Source organism: Pantherophis guttatus, chromosome 1 (genome assembly GCF_059756535.1).
Source record: "Pantherophis guttatus breed Tessera chromosome 1, ASM5975653v1, whole genome shotgun sequence".
NCBI classification, from domain to species: Eukaryota; Metazoa; Chordata; class Lepidosauria; order Squamata; family Colubridae; genus Pantherophis; species Pantherophis guttatus.
Window position 1 is genome coordinate 85,713,435 of NC_142063.1, and position 19,852 is coordinate 85,733,286.

The window sequence follows — 19,852 nt, forward strand, 5'->3', positions numbered from 1 at the left end:
ATTTGAAGAACATTTGCTTCTATTCTTTCACTTTAGCTTCATGAGAACATTTTTTTACACTGTGCCAGACATTCATTGCTTTTCTTACAAATACAAATCATTTCTGGACACAGCTGTTTTTTGAGTTTTCTTTTTCCATGATCCCCTTCCCTCTGAACAAGCATACTGAAGTTCTTGGTAAGTATGTGGATATTGACAATCCCCACCTTAGAAACCGTGTTTGAGTAGTCTCTTGCCTGGTGTTTCTGGCATGCTGGCCTGAGGTTAACCTGTAAGTGCCTTTTTGGATCATGATCATTCTTATCCTCTGTGGGTCTGACCAGATTAATCTCTAGCCCATAGCCAAGCCTATCTTGGCTTGGTTATACAGTCTGCAACATGCCAGGACTCAATTGCAGCATTTGTGACTTATACAAAAATGTGCCAGCAAACTTTTTTAGGCACAGGAATGACATTTTCAGAAGTTTCTTTACTTGTCAGGGTCTTTTGTGGGTAACGTGGTTATCCTCTGAGTTTGAATATTTAATAATAGGAAAAATAATATGTGCTTACACCCTTTCAACAATGAACAGTATTTGTAGGAGAAACTATATTTGATAAAATCACAGATATTGAATTATGCAAGTTAAAAGTTGTCACTCTCCTTATAGCCAGACCTCGTCAGAATGTAAGAGTCATGACATGCTGTTGAGTACTGTGCCACAATGTCTGAAAAATAGCTCAGCATCCTAATGGGTGTGTTGTGATAAAAATCTCTCTCTCCTCTCCCTTCAGGCCAGGGAGCTCCAGGCAGATGAATAATACAGTAAGGGCAGGAAAAACCAGTTAATATGGTTGGGACTGGGCTGGTTAATATTATGGAACTCCAAATCGTCTCTTATATAGATGAAGAATACAAGATGGCCCTCAAGGTGGTATCCTAGATTATTGTTTAAAGATTCCCTTTTCAGGAGCAAATTGATCATTGAGCGAGATACCACTGTGTACAGGCCCTGAATAGTTGACCTTTGAACCTCAGTGTTTAAATTGACTTTCTTAGAGTGACCGGAATATATTGTCAAACCCATAAGTAAAACCAAGTTTGTGCATATATCAGTGTTCTGTGTGCATATATCAACGGTCCCCTCTCTGCTCCCTTTTGTTTTGAGTCTGAAGGGAAATAGTCAGGAAGCATTTTGCTGCAGTACAAACCAGCCATGTGTGTTCCCAAGTGAAAGAAATGCTTGTGGCTGCTTTTTGCTAAATGACTGAGCTAATGATGAAATGCAGCTGGTGTGAGCTAACCTTCTGACCGCAGGCACTTTGCAGGCGCAACTTTTGAGTCAAACACTTGTCCTGAGAGAATCTAGACCCAGTAACTCTCAGATGAAGAGGGCACTTCCAAGGGTGTTCTGTCTTGGCCCTGTACTCAAATGCATCCTACTTGGCAGGTGTAACTTTTAACACCTGTATGACTTGCGCCCCATCTGTGCCTGTTTTTATTTATTTTTGTTTGTTTAACATGTTAACAGAAACTTTCGTAAATAAACTCTTTTAAACTGAAGCATGTAAGACTCATTCTCACTGATACAGGAACATACTTCCTTGCAAAAATGGCATTATATTAATAGTATGATAAAAAGTCCACTTTGACAAATATTTTAAGGTTTAGCTTTCAAAGACTGACACAGAGACAAAATACACAGGTCTTAACGGGAAATGACATAAAATTTCAGAAACACCTAGAAGACTATTTCAGCATAGCTATGCAATATTGTTATGTTTTTTGTTTGCCTTATGTCACTTTAAAAGTGTGGTAAAAGCTGAGAATGGAGTCAATTCAAATTATGTAAAAGTGAAAATTATGCAAATTTTACAATACCAATGAAGTATGGTTGCAAATTGTAATTATTTTTCAGTTTCTTCAAAGAAACAACATATTTTTTATTTGAAAGAATGAACTTCTTTCTGAATTTAACACATTTCTTTTAGGGATTTATTTCATCCCATTGTACAGATAGTCCTCGACTTACAACAGTTCATTTAGTGACTGTTCAAAGTTACAACACCACTGAAAAAAATGACATGACCTTTTTCATACTTATGACTTTGCAGCATTTGCCATAGTTACGTGATCAAAGTTCAGCCGTTTGGCAACTGATATTTATGACGGTTACAGTGTCCCAGAGTCACATGATCATCTTTTGAAACCTTCTGACAAGCAAAGTCAATGGGGGAAGCCAAGTTCACTTAACAACCATGTCACTAATTTAACCACTGCAATGATTCACTTAACAACTGTGTCAAGAAAAGTAGTAAAATGGGGCAAAACTCACTTAACAAATGTTTTACTTAGCACCATAAATTTGGGTCTCAGTTGTGGTCGGAAGTCGAGGACTACCTGTATTACTTTACTATGGTGACTTTTTAAAAAAACAAACACACAGTTGCAAGCCATTTAGCACCTAGCAATGCTATCAGAACCGCTGTTGGAGTGTCTACTCAGCCAAAGTATCCAGGGCCTTTTTTTCATACTATCTGGAAGCCAATTTTTTTTTCTCACATTCCAATTTAACTTCTAACTATTCTTATCTACAATTGGAAAGATGCATAATACACCCACTGAATGAAAGAAATTGTTGGACAAGGGAAAATAAATTGAGAACAGAGGCTGTAAGATCAACAAAAGATAGATGCCAATGATATAATGTGTGGCTGCAATACATGAATGTATTAGAAAATATTTGCAAACTTTTATTGTAGTCAAATCTACTGCTTTGGTCAGACTTTCAGTACAGTCTTGCAAAATCAGTAGCATGGTTCTCATAATTTTGCAGTAATTATATCCATGCTTTTTCAAGTGTCCGTCAAACCTTCATTGTTTTCCTGTAGCTCTCATTATCTGACTAGCTATAAGGTTATGGCTGTCTGTTTAGTTCTAAAACAATGAATTGTTTTGTGGCATTTACAGATAATTTACAGACTTTAAGTGACAGATAATTTCAATTTTGAAAATAACTCTAACTTGATCCCTAGAGTATTTTATGGATCGCTGATAGGGCTGGAGAAACATAACATGAAATCTTCCTTCTTGAAGTTCTTGGTGGTGGATATGCCAGCATACCCAAATGTTTAAAATGAAGTCAGTAGATAATATGTTTTACTTAATATCCAAGGGCTTATCCTAGTTTGAAAAAACACAGTTTGGATTACTGCTAAATTGAATGCAAATGTATCTTTTAATCTTGCTTGAAGGAGGTAAGCAAGAAGTACAAGATGTAGACTGGCATGATATTTGCTAATGATTCTGTCAATGTTATAATAACATTGACAGAACCATCAACAACTTAAGAGGCTCCTTTTCCAGAGCAGTTATCCAGTGCTAAGAAAACTAATTTATTAAAATACTGTTCATTTAATCCAGTTAGTCCTATGGGCATAAAGATATAATGCACACACCAAACTCAGCTAGCACAAGATCTTCCCTATTCATTTCAGTGGTTAGGGCATAGTTAAATACCATTGATATTATATGCAAAAATGCTCACAGACCACCTCCAACCATTGGAGGGAAGTAAATAACATTCATATATACAGGCACCGCCATGTGCACATTGCATATTCATAAAATCCTAAACTGGGATGCATTTCTGCACTTAACTAAAAATGGTACATTAAAATCTATTTTCCTTATCCTACTCTAATCCAAATGTTTAGGGAGTTAATTTGTATGCAAACATTGGGAACACTATGATAATGCCGGTACTTTGCATGGGTGAAACAGCCATTAAAAAATTAAGATAGCTGTTTTAAGCATTAAGGTTCCATTTTTTCTTTCCCACAAAGTAATTTGTAGTGCAGTTATTCTAATTTTCACTGAAAGAAAGAAAGAAGAATGGTCAGGAAAACTTACATTTTAAATTCATTTTGCTAATGAGATAGAAGTAACAAATTTGATAAGCTATAAAGTTTTTTCTAGCTGTTATTCAATTTTTTAGGTATACATATTTTCTGTGTATACAAGTCCTAGGTTAAGAAGAGTTGTGTGTTAATTTTATTACCATTTCCTATATTTTTTTCAAAATGGATGTCCATAAGTGGTGCTTGTAATTTAATCTCACTGTGAATGTTAACATAAAAGGTATTGCAAAGAAAAATATTATTAGTATAGGTTGAATCCTAGTCTGTAAAGAGGCTTGGTTTTATTATTAGTGCAAAGGAATGGTTTCACACAACTGTAATGCTGTATTTCAACTGCAGTCTAACTCTTGATTTAAGCATTTCTCTTGTATCTTTAAAAATAACTCTCACAGCAGTTCCCTTTGTTTTGATATATGGTTGTAATTAGGTGTATCTTGACAATACTACATGATCCAAATTTACCATATTGCAAAAAAGGTAGATAAAATTTATGCCGTTGAGATCTATTTTGCATTTAAAACTGAAGGCTAAGATTCATGACAGTTTTGTCTATTATAGTCTCTTTTCTTTCCTCCAGCCCAGATCAGTTTTTCCACCTTTTGTCCATTATGAAGTCATCATACCATGACTGCTGTCATGGTCTCAAATTTATAATTTGATAGCTGTACTCGGCACACACTTTAAAGATTTGTTGTCAGATTCAGTAATTGAATCTGATTCTATGGTTATTCTCTCATGACTGCTCCCTGATGGACAAATGCACAATCGTATTTCAGGCTGAAATAAAATGGTTCATAAATAGCAGTATGGTTATGAGAATTCATTGTGAGAGACTAATTGTCAGGCTCATAGGAAAATTCTCATTGAAGCTTTCAAAGCCCCCTCATTGGACCTAAATAAAAATCATTTTAATATTCAGAATATTAATACTTACTACAGAAGTGCCAAACGTCCGTATTTGATAGTAAAGCAGCAATACATAGGGCACTCAAAATGCCTACTTTCCTTTAAATATTCAGTAACATTCTCATGACTACTGTGTGGAACAGTTCTCTGCAGATATACTATTTCTAAAGGTTTTCTTTCCATTTCTATATAGATATTTTCCCTTCACATTTTGAAGGTTTGAAGAAGAGGATTGTTTTTCAAGTCACACTAAGTAAACATTAAATGCATGCAGGCTTAAAACTAAAGCATGCATGTTACGCAGCAGCAATAAAATTGCTCGGCTTGCACGACTTACAATGTTCAAGCATTGCCTTGTTAAATTGCCAAAATCCCCTTTTTCTTTGCATCTTTAAAAAAATTAAATTATATTTTACATCGCAACATTTAATTTTTTCAGTTTTTGGACAAATTAAATTTATTTTAGCATATATTTCTGTGTTACAGATAAAACTGATGAAATAGTGCCAGTTTCCAAGCCATCAAGAATTCCAGAAAATGCAGTTGTGGACGCCAGAGTGGCAACAATTAAACAACGACCTTCTAGTAGATGTTTTCCCTCAGCTACCGATATGAATGTGAGTGGTGTTTATAATAAATTTCCTTTAAATTACGGGAGCTTTGGTTAAGTAAAGATTCTCCCCCCCCCCTCAAATTCCTAATAGGAAAAAGTCCTCTGATTTTAATTATTTTGGGGATTCTGTAATGACTACTCATGCACTCAGCACCTAAGCTTATCCCTCTTAAATTCACCATATTTTATGCAATATTATGATAAATAACATGACAACATAAACTGGCACTAAACAGCAGCAATAATTTTAAGGGACATATATATCCTTCCATGATCTTTTTTAAAAAATATTTCTATATTTTTAATTTTCAGTTCAGTGATATTCATTATTATTTGCAATAATATAACATAAAATGTCCTCTTTTCATACATTGATGTCATATTATTTCCTCTTAAACTAAATATTCAAGTCATCCCTTTAGATATTTATTTTATCTGTTGGTTTATAATAATTTTATGCCACATATTATTGAGATTGAATTCAACTGTTTTCTCTCTAGCAAATAAGGATCTGTTGGAGCAAAACAGATACAAAACACTCTAGAAGAACTATAGCTCAGTAATAAAAATCCATAATACCTCCAGGCATGGCCAGAAATAGTCTTATTCCAAAACCTAGATAATAATAAGAAATCATCATTAGAAATATTGAATTTGATTGATTCATATTCTGACTTGGTATAAAGCAATTTGCTAAGTAGTTGATACAAATTACAGTTTATTTGTGAGTATAAAGCATTGTTTTAATTATGAAGTCATTAATGAGGCCACAAAGAGGTCATTAATGTGTATTTATCCTACACAATGTCTTCTTTCAGAACAGATCAGAAAAATATATACTTTCTTTAGAAAAGTATATTTGTAAAAATGTCTTCGTTTTTTCCCAACACTTTTGTTGGGAAAACTGGATTAAAAAGCATATTTGGATATGTGATTATGACTTATTTTGCAATACATTTCTAGTCATGTACGCTGCCAAAAAGATTAATTATCCATGTGAACTGTGGGTGACTAGAAAGTATGAGTTCCATAATGCACTCAGTGTCAGGCTGTAATAAAATAATTTTTGGGACCAAGAGCTGATGCAAGATTGTCAGACCACTTCAGGTTTACATCAGCATGTACAAAGGGTTTGTGTTGCTGTTGAGAATTAAATCTAAACTCTTATAATGGATAGCATTCAGTTATGTCCATTCTCCTTTCTTAAAATTAAATACAAGGATTCTGGGTCCATCGTAGATTCCTACATTTCAATAAATACTAAGTGGGTAGGATTCTATTACTAAATGTGATGTTTAATCTGACTATTGTGGCAGGATTTGGCTTCTAGAAAAAGCCACAGAGAATTACCTGAATTCTCTTTGCAGCTTTTAGTATAAATATGTAGATTCAAAGTGCATTAAAGAGGAATAGATTAATAAAGCAAAAGAGCATTTAGATTTGGCATGAGGAAAATAGAAGTTGCTATTTTTGGTAATCCCATCTAATTATCACTTGTCAGTATCTTGGATCACAGTAATAATTAGTATGATAACTTCCTTTAGGAATGGCTTTTATAATATAATTATGATGAACTTGAGTTTCCACAGAATTGTTTGGCTTCAGTTTTACCACTAAGCCTTGGCTATCACAGCAACAGGAACCAAAGAGAATAGAAACATTCCATTAACAGATGGGTGGGAGGTTCACTTTGATTTCTTGAGTAATTTTGAAGTCACTTCTGGTAGTGCCCTATTTTTATTTGAATAACTTGCTGATGTTTAATGTGATTCATATCTCCCTCTCCATCTTCCTCTTCCTTCTCCTCTTCTTCTACTACTATTTCTATTTATTTTGAAACTGACATTTTTTTTATGATGCAATACTTGTTATTAGCCACAGTGTAGTACTTTGATTGGCTTGTGTGTACAAGTACTTATGGCCTATCTTTTATTCCTCTCCAGAGTATTTTGCACTTTCTTCACATGTACTATATCAGATTCATTGCCTTTAAGGAAAAAAAAACAAGTTTTGTGTCTGGACAAGAGGACAGCCACAAACCTTCAAAATTAAAACCCCAAAAGTCAACTGTTCTCAGGGTACAGAATAAAACTGCCCTGTCAGAAACCCATGAAATGTATTTCCCTCATGACTTCTATGCAGCATTGATGAGACAAGTTGCACTTCAAACCAAAAATGTGTGTGGATTCAACAATACTAATATTGGTAGGATAACTACAGTATGGCTGTGCTGTTTGTAGTGTTGTTCCCAAAGATATCTGTAGGTATTATAGGGCTAGTCAAAAAGGTATAGAGTTCAGGAGAACAGTGACTAATTCTTTCTGCACTTGCTGTTCTTCTACTATTCGTAACTGTGCCTAAGTAGATTCTGTTGTGCATTACTAGAATATGAGTACATATGAATTTTAAATTCCCCTGGAAATTTCTCATTCAAATATGGAAAGCTATTCAGAATCAGTGAGAAGTCTTTCGTTTCCGACATAGTAAAAAACAAAAAAGCATTAAAATCCTGCTTCTGAATCTAGTCTAATTAGACTGGAATCCATCCTAATGTTCAGATGGTGTTAAAGTTTGGGGGTGGCAAATAATTTAATCAGTGGAATGAGTTGCCTCCAGAGGTTGTGGGTGCTCTAACACTGGAGGTTTTTAAGAAGAGAGTGGACAACCATTTGTCTGAAATGATATAGGCTTTCCTGCTTGAGCAGGAGGTTGGACTAGAAGACCTCCAAGGTCCCTTCCAAATCTGTTATTCTGCTTCTGAACAGAACAGAATATAAAATGCTTTGCAAAAGAGAGAGAATGATAAACACCTAAGGGGGTGAGATACAAGATTGCATCCTGTACTCTACTGCTTTTTCTCTTTGTCTTCTCATAGGGAATGAGTTTCTTCTAGATGTCTTTCTGCTACAAGTGGTAGCAAAGTGCTAAAAGCAAGAAACAAAGAGACCATGGCTCAGATTTTTCAAATTGCTTAAAAAGCACCAAGCTCTTATGGCAATTAATGACTCACACATTTCAGTACTCGGTTAACCTCATGTGGACAGATGACAAGACAGCTTACCAGGTTAACATATAGCAGGCTAAACATCTATAAAGACCTTCCTGTCTTCTATCCTAGTTTCTGCATCTTTTTAGAAGACAAAGCATTGAAGGTTCCCATTAAGTTGACAATAGAGCAATGATTTTTTCCTTAACTGCTCTCCTGCAAAATGGGAATTACTAAATAAAACTTTACATAGTTCAAGCAGCTTTTCCTTCTTCAGACATCTAAAGATTATTGCCTCTTTACACAGAGTGCTTTTTCACTATGAAAGAAGAATCGGAGATAATTTGTTTCTCACTTTTTTCTGAATTTAAAAAAAAGTGATTTGGTTCTTCATACATGGATTGAAAGAAATTAATGTTTATTTTTTTCCTTCCATGTACCGTATAGATTTATACAAGTGTAGAACATTCCAGAAGGATGAAACTTTTGGGGCCTAAGTAGCAAGGCTTTGCATCAGGGGTGAAATACAGCAGGTTCTGACAAGTTCTGGAGAACCGGTAACGGAAATTTTGAGCAGTTCGGAGAACTGGCAAATACCACCTTTGGCTGGCCCCAGAGTGGGGTGCGAATTGGGATTGTGCAGCATCTTTCCCCTGGAGTGGGGTGGGAATGGAGATTGTGCAGTATCCTTTCCCTGCCACGCCCACCAAGCCACACCATGCCCACCAAACCACGCCCACAGAACCGGTAGTAAAAAAATTTGGATTTCACCACTGCTTTGCATGATGGGCTTTTCCTCTCTGACTCTTTGTCCATGACCTCATTCAGCAACTAAAGAATAGCATGGGGACAATCTAGCCATTGGGGAAAATTCAGCTCCTCACTCCTGTTATAGGTCAGCAGGATGGGGAGAAGATGGACCAACAAAGCAAAGCATAGAAGAAATATAGATGGTTTCATGTAAAATAAATACTAAATGTCAAAGCACAACTTAAATATTGTATGCTAAATCTTTTAACTTTTTTTTTTTTTTTCCTAGTCCATGTATGAAAGACAAGGGATTGCTGTGATGCCACCAACAGTACCCGGAAGTCCGCAAGGCCCATTTCTGGGTGTGCCACGAGGTACAGTAAGAAGACAAAAATCAATAGGTAAGATACTACTGTATATGCACATCAGTAAGGAATACTAACTTTTTAAACAATAAATTGCTATTACATGAGAATACCAATTTATTGTTATGTTTGTCTTTAATCCTGACTGATTATTAGCTAGAACTAATATTTTTTTTAAATGTCATAAGGGATTGTGATGATTAGAACTTTAGTTAATGCAATGAAAGAACTAGTTTTTGATGTTCTGCTGGAAAATGTTATTCAATATCCTATGCAATCTCTTTTTCTGATTAATACTTAACTTCTAAGTTTCCAGCATGAAATTTAGAATCTCATTCAACATTTAGCAGCCTTAATGCATCGTTCCTTATAACATTTGGATAAACATTTCACAGTTCCTCTAAATTATGCTTTTTGTCATGCATTATGAATTGTTTTATTTTCTTTCATGCATAGCAACCTGTTCCTTAATGGCCACAGTGCATAAAGATATGTTTTTTTAAGTGCTTAATTTTCTTTTTAATTTTGCATGATCTCTTTTTATGCATGCTTTAGGTAAAGAACAACTGTCTGCAGGAATTTACAAGGTTCAGTACACAAAAGATAAATGAAAAGTCCCTGAATCAAGTTCTAGTACAGGAAAATACTACAATAGACATATTATAAAACTCTATGGTGCACAGTACAAATAATATTACATTTATTTTATATGTGATTATGTTGGATTGAAAAGAAATGACAATTTAAACATTGTATCTTTTTTTAAAGGGGTAACAGAAGAAGAGCGGCAATTTTTGGCTCCTCCCATGCTCAAATTTACTAGAAGTCTATCAATGCCAGATACTTCAGAAGATATTCCCCCTCCACCACAGTCTTTACCTCCATCACCACCACCTCCTTCTCCTTCTCTTTACAACTCTCCCAAATCTCCAGTATCTAGAATGTATGGCACAATTAAGCCTGCTTTTAATCAGAATCCAGGTTCAAAGATAGCTGTTTCAGGTAGGTCTGAAAACATGGGGACTGTGATCAGAGACAAAGGCATATATTACCGGAGAGAAATGGACCGTTATTCTCTAGATTCTGAGGACTTATACAGCAGAAATGCCGCAACTCAGGCCAACTTCAGAAACAAGAGAGGTCATATGCCAGAGAATCCTTACTCTGAAGTTGGAAAAATAGCCAGCAAAGTGATGTATGTTCCAGCCAAACCAGCCCGACGGAAGGGAATGCTAGTGAAACAGTCTAATGTTGAGGACAGTCCAGAAAAAACTTGCTCCATTCCTATTCCAACCATCATTGTGAAAGAGCCATCTACCAGCAGTAGTGGGAAAAGCAGTCAAGGAAGCAGCATGGAAATCGACCCCCAGTCTTCAGAGCAACCGGGACAGCTGCGACCCGAAGACAACTTGACGGTCAGCCCCTTTGCAGCTGCCATTGCTGGAGCAGTGAGGGATAGGGAGAAAAGATTAGAAGCCAGGCGCAATTCTCCAGCTTTCCTTTCCACAGATTTGGGAGACGAGGATGTTGGATTAACCCCTCCAACTCCACGTATGAGACAGTCTAAGTTCAGCGATGAGGGGCTCTTTGATAACGAAGAGGGCTTCAGGCAGCTTGTATCGCCATCTCCTATCCCAGCACCTAGAGAGACTGAAAATATTTTCAATGGCAGTGAATCAAATAACCAAAACGACCCAAGGGCACCAAACTCTTCAGTCCAAACCACAGCGAGTTCTGAAAACAGTGCATTGACAACCCCAAATACTGGTTTAGATAATTATGTTCATCCCCTGACAGGGAAAATACTGGACCCCAATTCCCCTTTAGCCCTTGCCCTCTCTGCCAGGGACAGAGCCATGAAAGAGCAAAGCCAGCCAATTCCAGGGAAAGGAGACTCCAGCAAAGCAGATCTTAACAAACCCCTTTACATCGATACAAAGATGAAGCCCAGCGCTGAAGCTCCATTCCCAGCAACAGCTACCATTGCTAGGCAAAATACCCGTGGCCCACTAAGACGCCAGGAGACGGAGAATAAATATGAGACAGATGCATCAAAAGAAAGGAGGTCTGAAGAGAAAAAGAACATGCTAATAAATATTGTGGATACCTCGCAACAAAAGTCAGCCGGTCTCCTCATGGTTCATACGGTGGACACAGCACAAGCCAGCGATAACCCTGAAAAAGAAGAGAAAAGCGCTGAGATGGAGGTGAATGTTGAAAAGCCTCCGTCGGAGATGCAGGAAGAGACAGAAGCAGAAGAAAGTGGATTGGATGACCCTGGCCTGCTTCCGCCACCGTCCCCGTCCTGCAAAACAATTGTAGCTGTTAGCTCCATCGATGATCCGATCATTTTGCCATTTCGTATTCCTCCTCCCCCTTTAGCTTCGGTTGATCTTGATGAAGACTTTATCTTTACTGAGCCATTACCCCCTCCTTTAGAGTTTGCTAACAGTTTTGATATTCCTGATGACAACTCAGTCCCAGCCTCTGTCTCGACCCTAACAGACTTGATCAAACAGAGAAAAAACGGAACTCCGCCTGCTTCATTTAACCCTATCCAGCCCTCAGATTCATTAGATGGTAAGAAATCAGGGGGTCTTTCAAACTGTTTGCCTCCCTCATTTTTGCCACCCCCTGAAAACTTTGATAATGTCCCTGACTCTGGGATTGAAGAGGTGGACAGTCGAAGTAGTAGTGACCATCAACTAGAGACAACCAGCACTATCTCAACTGTGTCCAGCATCTCCACCTTGTCCTCTGAAGGTGGTGAGAACTTGGATACTTGTACAGTCTATGCAGATGGGCAAACATTTCTGGTGGACAAACCCCCAGTACCTCCTAAGCCAAAAATGAAGCCCATAATCCACAAAAGCAATGCACTTTATAAAGACACGCTCATTGAAGAAACTGTGGATAGTTTTGTTATTCCTCCTCCAGCCCCGCCTCCTCCTCCAATCAGCGCACAGCCCAGTATGGCTACAGTTGTACAGCAAAGGACCTCTAAGCTCTGGGGCGATGTCACAGAAATTAAAAGCCCAGCTCTCTCAGGCCCAAAGGCAAATGTTATTAGTGAACTGAACTCAATACTGCAGCAGATGAACAGAGAAAAATCCTCAAAGCCAGGAGAAGGATTGGAGTCCCCTCCAGGGACAAAAGTTGCCAGTCTCAGTACAAGGTAAATGGAACTCCCAAGTTTTTAAATCATTTCTATTGCTTGCCAGTTTGAACTTATCTTGATTTTACTGCACACTGAGACGTCAATTGTGCTAAATTGTATTTAAATATAGTAATTCCAATATGTTCTCTTTTTCCATTCCTATCTATTGAAAAGTTAAAGGCATGATAAGTTATCCTTTTCCCTTATGAATGTAGATACAGTGCATTCAGAAAGTATTCAGACCCCTTTCACTTCAATTTTGTTATGCTACAGCCTGATTCTACAGTTCTTGAAATTCATTTTTCCCTCATTAATCTACACCCAGTATCTCATAGTGACAAAGTAAAAATGGAATTTTAGAAATGTCTTGTAAATATTAAAAAGAAAAAAAACTGAAATATTGCATTGGCTTCCAACCCTTCACTCAATACTTCGTTAAAGCACCTTTGGCAGCAATTAGAGCAGGGGTGTCAAACTGGTGGCCCACAGGCCAGATGTGTCTCGTGCAGGCCACGGCCACCCCAGCTCCACGAAGGGGAAAACCGTTGCAATACGTCACGTGACAGCAACGTGATGCTGTGAGTTTGACACCCGTGAATTAGAGCCTCGAGTCTTTTGGGATATGACGTGACAAGCTTTGACATCACAGCTTTTGCTCTGCTACAGTATGGATTGTCAGCTGTGAGGCCTTCTATAGAGAGGCGTGTGCCTTTTCAAATCATGTCCAATCAATTTAATTTACCACAGGTTGACTCTAATCAAGGTGTAGAAACATATCAGCAATGACCAAGAGAAACAGGAGGCATCTGAGGTAAATTTCAAGTGTTGTCGCAAAAGGTCTGAATATTTATGCCAATGTGATATTTCAGTTTTTTTCTTTTTAATAAATTTACAGACATTTCTAACATTCTGTTTTCACTTTGTCATTATGGGATACCGAGTGTAGATTAATTAGATTCTACAACTGTCGAATCAGGCTGCAGTATAACAAAATTGACAAAAGTGAAGAAGGTCTGAATACTTTCTGAATGCACTGTAAATACATCTAGAGATATAAAATATGTAAGTAGAGGCTGAGATCCTAAGGTTTAATTCCATACATAAATCAAAGTTTTTCTGATTCACACTACAATCCAGAACCTGATCCTGAAAATCTAAGTGCTTTTTGGAATAGCATGGAGTGATGTAAAAGATAATGGAGAAAGAAATAATAACCCCACATGAGCATACAGAAATGTTTTCTAATCATACCTGGGGCTGTTTTATCCATTTTTTATAAAGAATATTTATATTTTAACTATGCTACTACCCACTAGAAATTAAATTGTTTGAAATACCAGGTATGTATTTAGAGCTGTGAAATGTTTATTTTATAGGTATAACTATCTATGAATACATACTTGCAAAAATGATCCACCGCTCCTTTGCTTGTTTGCTTATTTCTTAAGGCATTGTAAGTTTAACCAATTCAGTTGTTTTAATTTATATAATAGATCAGAGACTTGAATATATATTAAGTAAGTTGAATTAGTTGGATTGAACTGTTTGGATAGGACTAGCTATGAAATCTGACTCTGAGGCTTTTATAGACTGGCCCAGAGGTGAAATGCTCCCGGTTCGGACCGGCTCAGGCGAGTAGGTAGTGATGGTGGCGGGCAGTTCAGAGAACCGGTAGCAAAAATCCCTGCCCCCGCCCATATGTCCAGCTGAGCCGCGCGATCATCAGAGCCTTTTTTTCCCTTTAAATGGCTCTGACGAGCCAAGCTCTGACGAGCCCAGCTGAGTTGCCTGCTAATCAGGCAACTCAGCTGGGATCGTCAGACCCATTTAAAAGAAAAAAATTTTTTTCTTTTAAATGGCTCTGACGATCCCAGCTGAGTTGCCTGCTATCTAGCAAAAATCCCTCTCCCCCCCCCCAGCCTCCAGCTTGCTTACCTTAGCTGCTGGTCACAACACCTGCCTTGCTCTGCTTGCTGTAATACCTGCAATCCATTGCATCAGCAAGCAACTGAATCTCCCTGCCTGAAATCAAGCTCATCGGTGAGCAGCTCTATCTGCCTGCCTGCCTTCCTGCCTGCCTTGTACCTTCTTATTGCAGGGGTCTCCAACCTTGGCAATTTTAAGACTTGTGGACTTCAACTCCCAGCAAAGCTGGCTGAGGAATTCTGGGAGTTGAAGTCCACAAGTCTTAAAGTTGCCAAGGTTGGAGACCCCTGTTCTATTGGGTAAGTTTTTTCCTTCTTTGGGAGCTTTAAAAAAAATAGTTAATTGGTTTTTTTTTTAAGTTGTTCTTTTTGTAGACCTAGCCATTTAAAGTTTAGGAAGTTTTAAATTTAGCTGCTTTTATATAAAAATAAATTAAAATAAAATAATATTCTGAGATTTAGTGTGTTTCTGTAGTGTTTCATTCTAACTACACAAACACACAAAATCTCACAAAACTGTATATGGAATTTTGTGTGTGTAAAGTGTGAAAGTTGGTTTTTTGGGCTTTTTGTGGCTGTGTGAGGTTCCTGTTTGTTGCAGGGGCCATTTTGGGTCTAGCATAGCTGCTTTTACATTGTGGGTGAGCCAGTTGTGTTGTATTGTGTTTTGTAGGTTAAAAAAGGGCAAAGAAGTGACATTGACTTGGCCATGCCCACCCAGTCACCTTACCACCAAGCCACGCCCACTAATTAAGCCACGTCCACAGAACTGGTAGCAAAAAATTTTAGATTTCACCCCTGGACTGGCCTATTATTGTTAAGAAGGTAAACATTTGCTAGCTGGAACTTGTCAGACAGATCGGAATCAGCTCTATTTCTGAACAATTTATTTCATGGATAACTTTTGGATAGCAAAGCTTATTGAAGCTTATTGAAGTTACAAAATTTCTAGAGACTTTGGAGAGGCCCATTCATTTGTTGATGACTAGCATCAAAACTTACTCAGAGAAAGTATAATCCAAGACACAGGAATATCACATTAATATATGAAAACAAAAATTCTGTATCCCAGACTGATTTACTGTATTTGCGGTGTTCCATGTGAGTCTTTTACCAGATTGAATGGCAGAGAAGTGACACAAATGCTTCTCCAGTTTCCTGCACATCTTATGGAAAAACCCTAAACAGAGCCTGACCCTAACCTTAACCCTAACTGTAACCCTAGAACAGAGGTCGGCAACCCGCGGCTCTGAAGCCGCATGAGGCTCTTTTAACCCTCTGCTGCAGCTCCCTCATTTCATCCCTCTGCTGGAGAGAAGTGGCCCACGCCATTGCTGTTGCTGCCTCCATAGCCTCGCTGTTTTGCAGTGCCTTGCACAGCACATTGAAATTTAGCAGGCTTCACAATGGGGGAGATGGGGTCCCCTCCTCCTCATGGAGCCCATTACGACGTGGAGGCATAATGTGACCCTGCCCCACTCGCCCCTGGCAACAGCAGCAGCATTGGCCACAGCGCGGGGGAGGCCAGTGTCTCGGGATGGAAAACAGGTTGCATGTTTCCCTGAGAGACCAAGGCACATCCAGCACCAACAAAGGTCAGAAGTAGTCACCCACTGTTTCCTGCTGCAGTCTGTCAGGCAGCCAGAGAAAGACACAAAGAGACAGAGAGAGAGAGAGGTGAACAACACACCCGAGGCCAGGTGTGGCAAGAGGTGGCTGGGAGGGAAGGGGTAAGGCTGGGCCAGACGTGGCAAATAATTTAAAAACCAGTTCTCTGTCCTAATGACTGGGTAGCCATGGCTGGGGGGGGGGGTGTCATGTGACTGGGTGTGAATGAGTGATGTTGAGTTGGCCATGCCCACCCAGTTACACCAGTTGTTAACTTATTGGCTTCTGGTGTTTTCTTTTCTGTGGGAAATGGGTCCAAATGGCTCTTTGAGTGTTTAAGGTTGCAGAGCTCTGCCCTAGAAGCACAATTACTGAATTTTTACAAGAGTTCCTTTACCAAGTAGGATGGAGGTCACAGTTTTTAATGGCCCCAGTTCTAGTTATACTTCACTGTATTTTTCAATATAGTGATGAGATGCATTCTTCTAGAATGCTTCCTGTGATATACAGTATATTTATGTAACATAGTCTGCAGCTTGTGGCAGATTTAACCTACAATTACTCAGGTACATCCTAAATTTTTAAAAAAACAACTACTCTAAAACAGAAAAATAAGATTTTACATGTTTTAGAAAACTTGAGTTGTGTTTTACTATGATAGGAAGTCCTAATTGGTCCAAAGGTAGCTATAATACCTTCTAATTTACATACTTGTGCTGTAATTGGGTAAGTTTTTAAAAACACTTTTCTTGCTTTAAGGAAAGAAAGAAGACTTTAAAAGAATAAAAATGGTTAAAAAGAGACAAGAAAATGTCTATAATGCATAGAAAACAATGTGGAGTTTAAACACAGCATTACATTTTGACCACATGAAATAATATTTCTTTGATGCCCAGCTTGATACACATCATTAATTCAGGATTGTAAATTCAAGGTGGCATTATCTTTCCATCATAAAACATTTTTTCCTAATCCCATGCCTTGTAAATCCTTCGTTCTTTATATTTGTATATATTTATATACAAATATATATTTGTATATATATTGTATATTTGTAAAGTATATATTTGTATATATTTATATTCCAATTTTGAATTTGAATTTCAAGTTCACATTCATATGTTTAAGCCACATTGGGAAATATTGTATAAAAATAATAATTTCTTAGTTGCTAGTATATGAAGTATAATGTTAAAAAAATAAAAATATTGGTGATTTATTAAATCATAATCATTGTATACTTTATCCCGAACATCCTTGATAATGGAAATAACATATTTTGCTGTTTCAATCAAGAAGCCAATAATTTATTAGATCCTTCTACTCATTCTGAATTCTCTGCTTTATGCAGTTTAGTATACATTCAGTACTAAGTATAGAAAGGGATTTGGGTTCCTGTTTAACTGGCATAAAGCACTGTATAATTATTGTGTAGGTTGTTTAATAGAATAGAATAGAATTTTTTATTGGCCAAGTGTGATTGGACACACAAGGAATTTGTCTTGGTGCATACCTCTCAGTGTACATAAAAGAAAAGATACGTTCATCAAGAATCATAAAGTACAACACTTAATGATAGTCTATGTACAGTACTTATATATACTGAGTAGTTCCTTAATGTTTCTGTTCATCTGGTTTATAAAAATGGTTATTTTAATAATGATGTATCTAAATGCCATCTTGAATAATTACAGTTACTTTTTCTTCTAGTCATTGACAAAATTTCTACCACCTGAACAATTATTGCAGTAGAGCTAATACAGCTTTTATCTATCCCTTCAACTGAATATTGATATACTAAAAATAATCAAGTCAGGAAGAAATATGGCATGACATTGGGGGGAAAATATGTGTTTGAATCACATATATCTACCAAACTAAACTCTAATATATAAGCTTGAAATACTTTTTATGTACAAAAGTTATATCTATCTAGAGCAAGCTAATGAAATATCTAAAACTTGATAAAATCTTCAGACATAGCTATCTGATTCACAGACAAATAAAAAGTTATTCAAAACACATGAATGGGATGACAGTCTACTTTTAGGAACAGATTTGCACCCTGGTAGAGTATAGCAGTCCAGTGGTGATGCTGGACAGTCGCTAAAACTTTGATGGCAAGGACAGTTCTTTAATATTTACCTGATTAATGGCTTACCTGGTGGAAAGACCCCTTGCACAGTCTTATCCCAAGATAAAACAGTGTTTTATCTGCTGCCAGGACTGAAACATTTTGAAATATACTTTCTCAAAACATATTTTTATATTGCTTGTATTCTAGTAACTCTTTCCACTTTATTTATTTATTTTATTTTATTTTATTTTATTAAATTAAATTAAATTAAATTAAATTAAATTAATTAAATTAAATTAAATTAAATTAAATTAAATTAAATTAAATTAAATTAAATTAAATTAAATTAAATTAAATTAAATTAAATTAAATTAATATACCGCCCTACTCCCGAAGGACTCAGGGCAGTGAACAGCCAAAAAATAAAACACATAGATTACAAAATTTAAAAGACAGTATAAAGCCACATTAGATAATTTGGCCTGGGACAAATTAAAACACCCCCAATACTTAAGACAAATTTAAAATTTACAATTTAAAAAGTTAAAAGGGGGAAGGTTAGGCCAGGCCGGCCTGTTGAAATAAAAAAGTCTTGAGGGCGCGGTGGAAGGTGCGTAGATCCGGGATCCTCCGTATCTCCGGGGGGAGCTCATTCCAGATAGCAGATGCCCCCACAGAGAAGGCTCTCCCCCTGGGGGCCGCCACATGTCTAACAAATGATTAACTAAATAGTGTATAATTATTTATAAGACCTATACTTGAATACTGTTCACCTGCCTGGAATACTCACTGTATTTCAGACATCAATACATTAGAGAGGGTCCAGAGATATTTTACTAGAAGAGTACTCAAATCTTCTGCTTGAAATAAAATTCCCTATACCACCAGGCTTGAAATTTTAGGTCTGGATAGCCTCGAACTATACTGTCTATGTTCCGACCTATGCTTAGTTCATAAGATTATTTATCAAAAAGTCCTATCTGTAAATGAGTATTTTAATTTCAGCCATAATAACACAAAGGCTACCAATAGATTCAAACTCAATGTAATTTGCTCTAATCTTGATTGTAGGAAATATGACTTCTGCAATAGAGTAGTAAATGTCTGGAACACTCTATCTGATTCTGTTGTTAGTCTCACTAATCGCCATACCTTTTACCTTAAACTGTCTACCATGGACCTTTCACGTTTCTTAAGAGGTCCCTCATGCCTACTGTCCCTGTCCTATGTAATTATTCTATGTGTTTATGGCTAGGTTTTGTCTATTCATATCCTTTTATTTGTGCCAATTTTTTTCATGTGTCCATGTCTATGTCTATACTGTTACTTGTTTCCTTGTACTTTTTGACAAATAAATAAAAATGAATAAATAAATAATCTTACAAGTAGAAGATTGCCTAGTCTTCTATCTTCACTGCATTCTTTGACCAGTGATAGGACACTGTTTTGACTATCCTGCCTCAGTTATATTTGGTGTCAACCATTAACTGAGCAAGCTGTTAAGATGGCATAGGGCTCACTTTGTGGAATGCATATCACTTAGAGTTGAACTAAGCCTAGTGGTT

The 19,852-nt window shown here is 37.0% G+C and overlaps 1 protein-coding gene across 4 annotated transcripts in view; it reads left to right on the forward strand.

Moving 5' to 3' along the window:
• Nucleotides 1-19,852, forward strand: part of SHANK2 (SH3 and multiple ankyrin repeat domains 2) — a 373,648-nt gene that overhangs the window by 329,605 nt on the left and 24,191 nt on the right. For all 4 annotated transcript variants that reach the window (XM_060687619.2, XM_034417321.3, XM_034417322.3 and 1 more), the window contains 3 exons: nt 5,293-5,423; nt 9,445-9,556; nt 10,289-12,695. In XM_060687619.2, the coding sequence (XP_060543602.2) occupies nt 5,293-5,423; nt 9,445-9,556; nt 10,289-12,695 (2,650 nt within the window). The remainder of the gene's footprint in view (nt 1-5,292; nt 5,424-9,444; nt 9,557-10,288; nt 12,696-19,852) is intronic.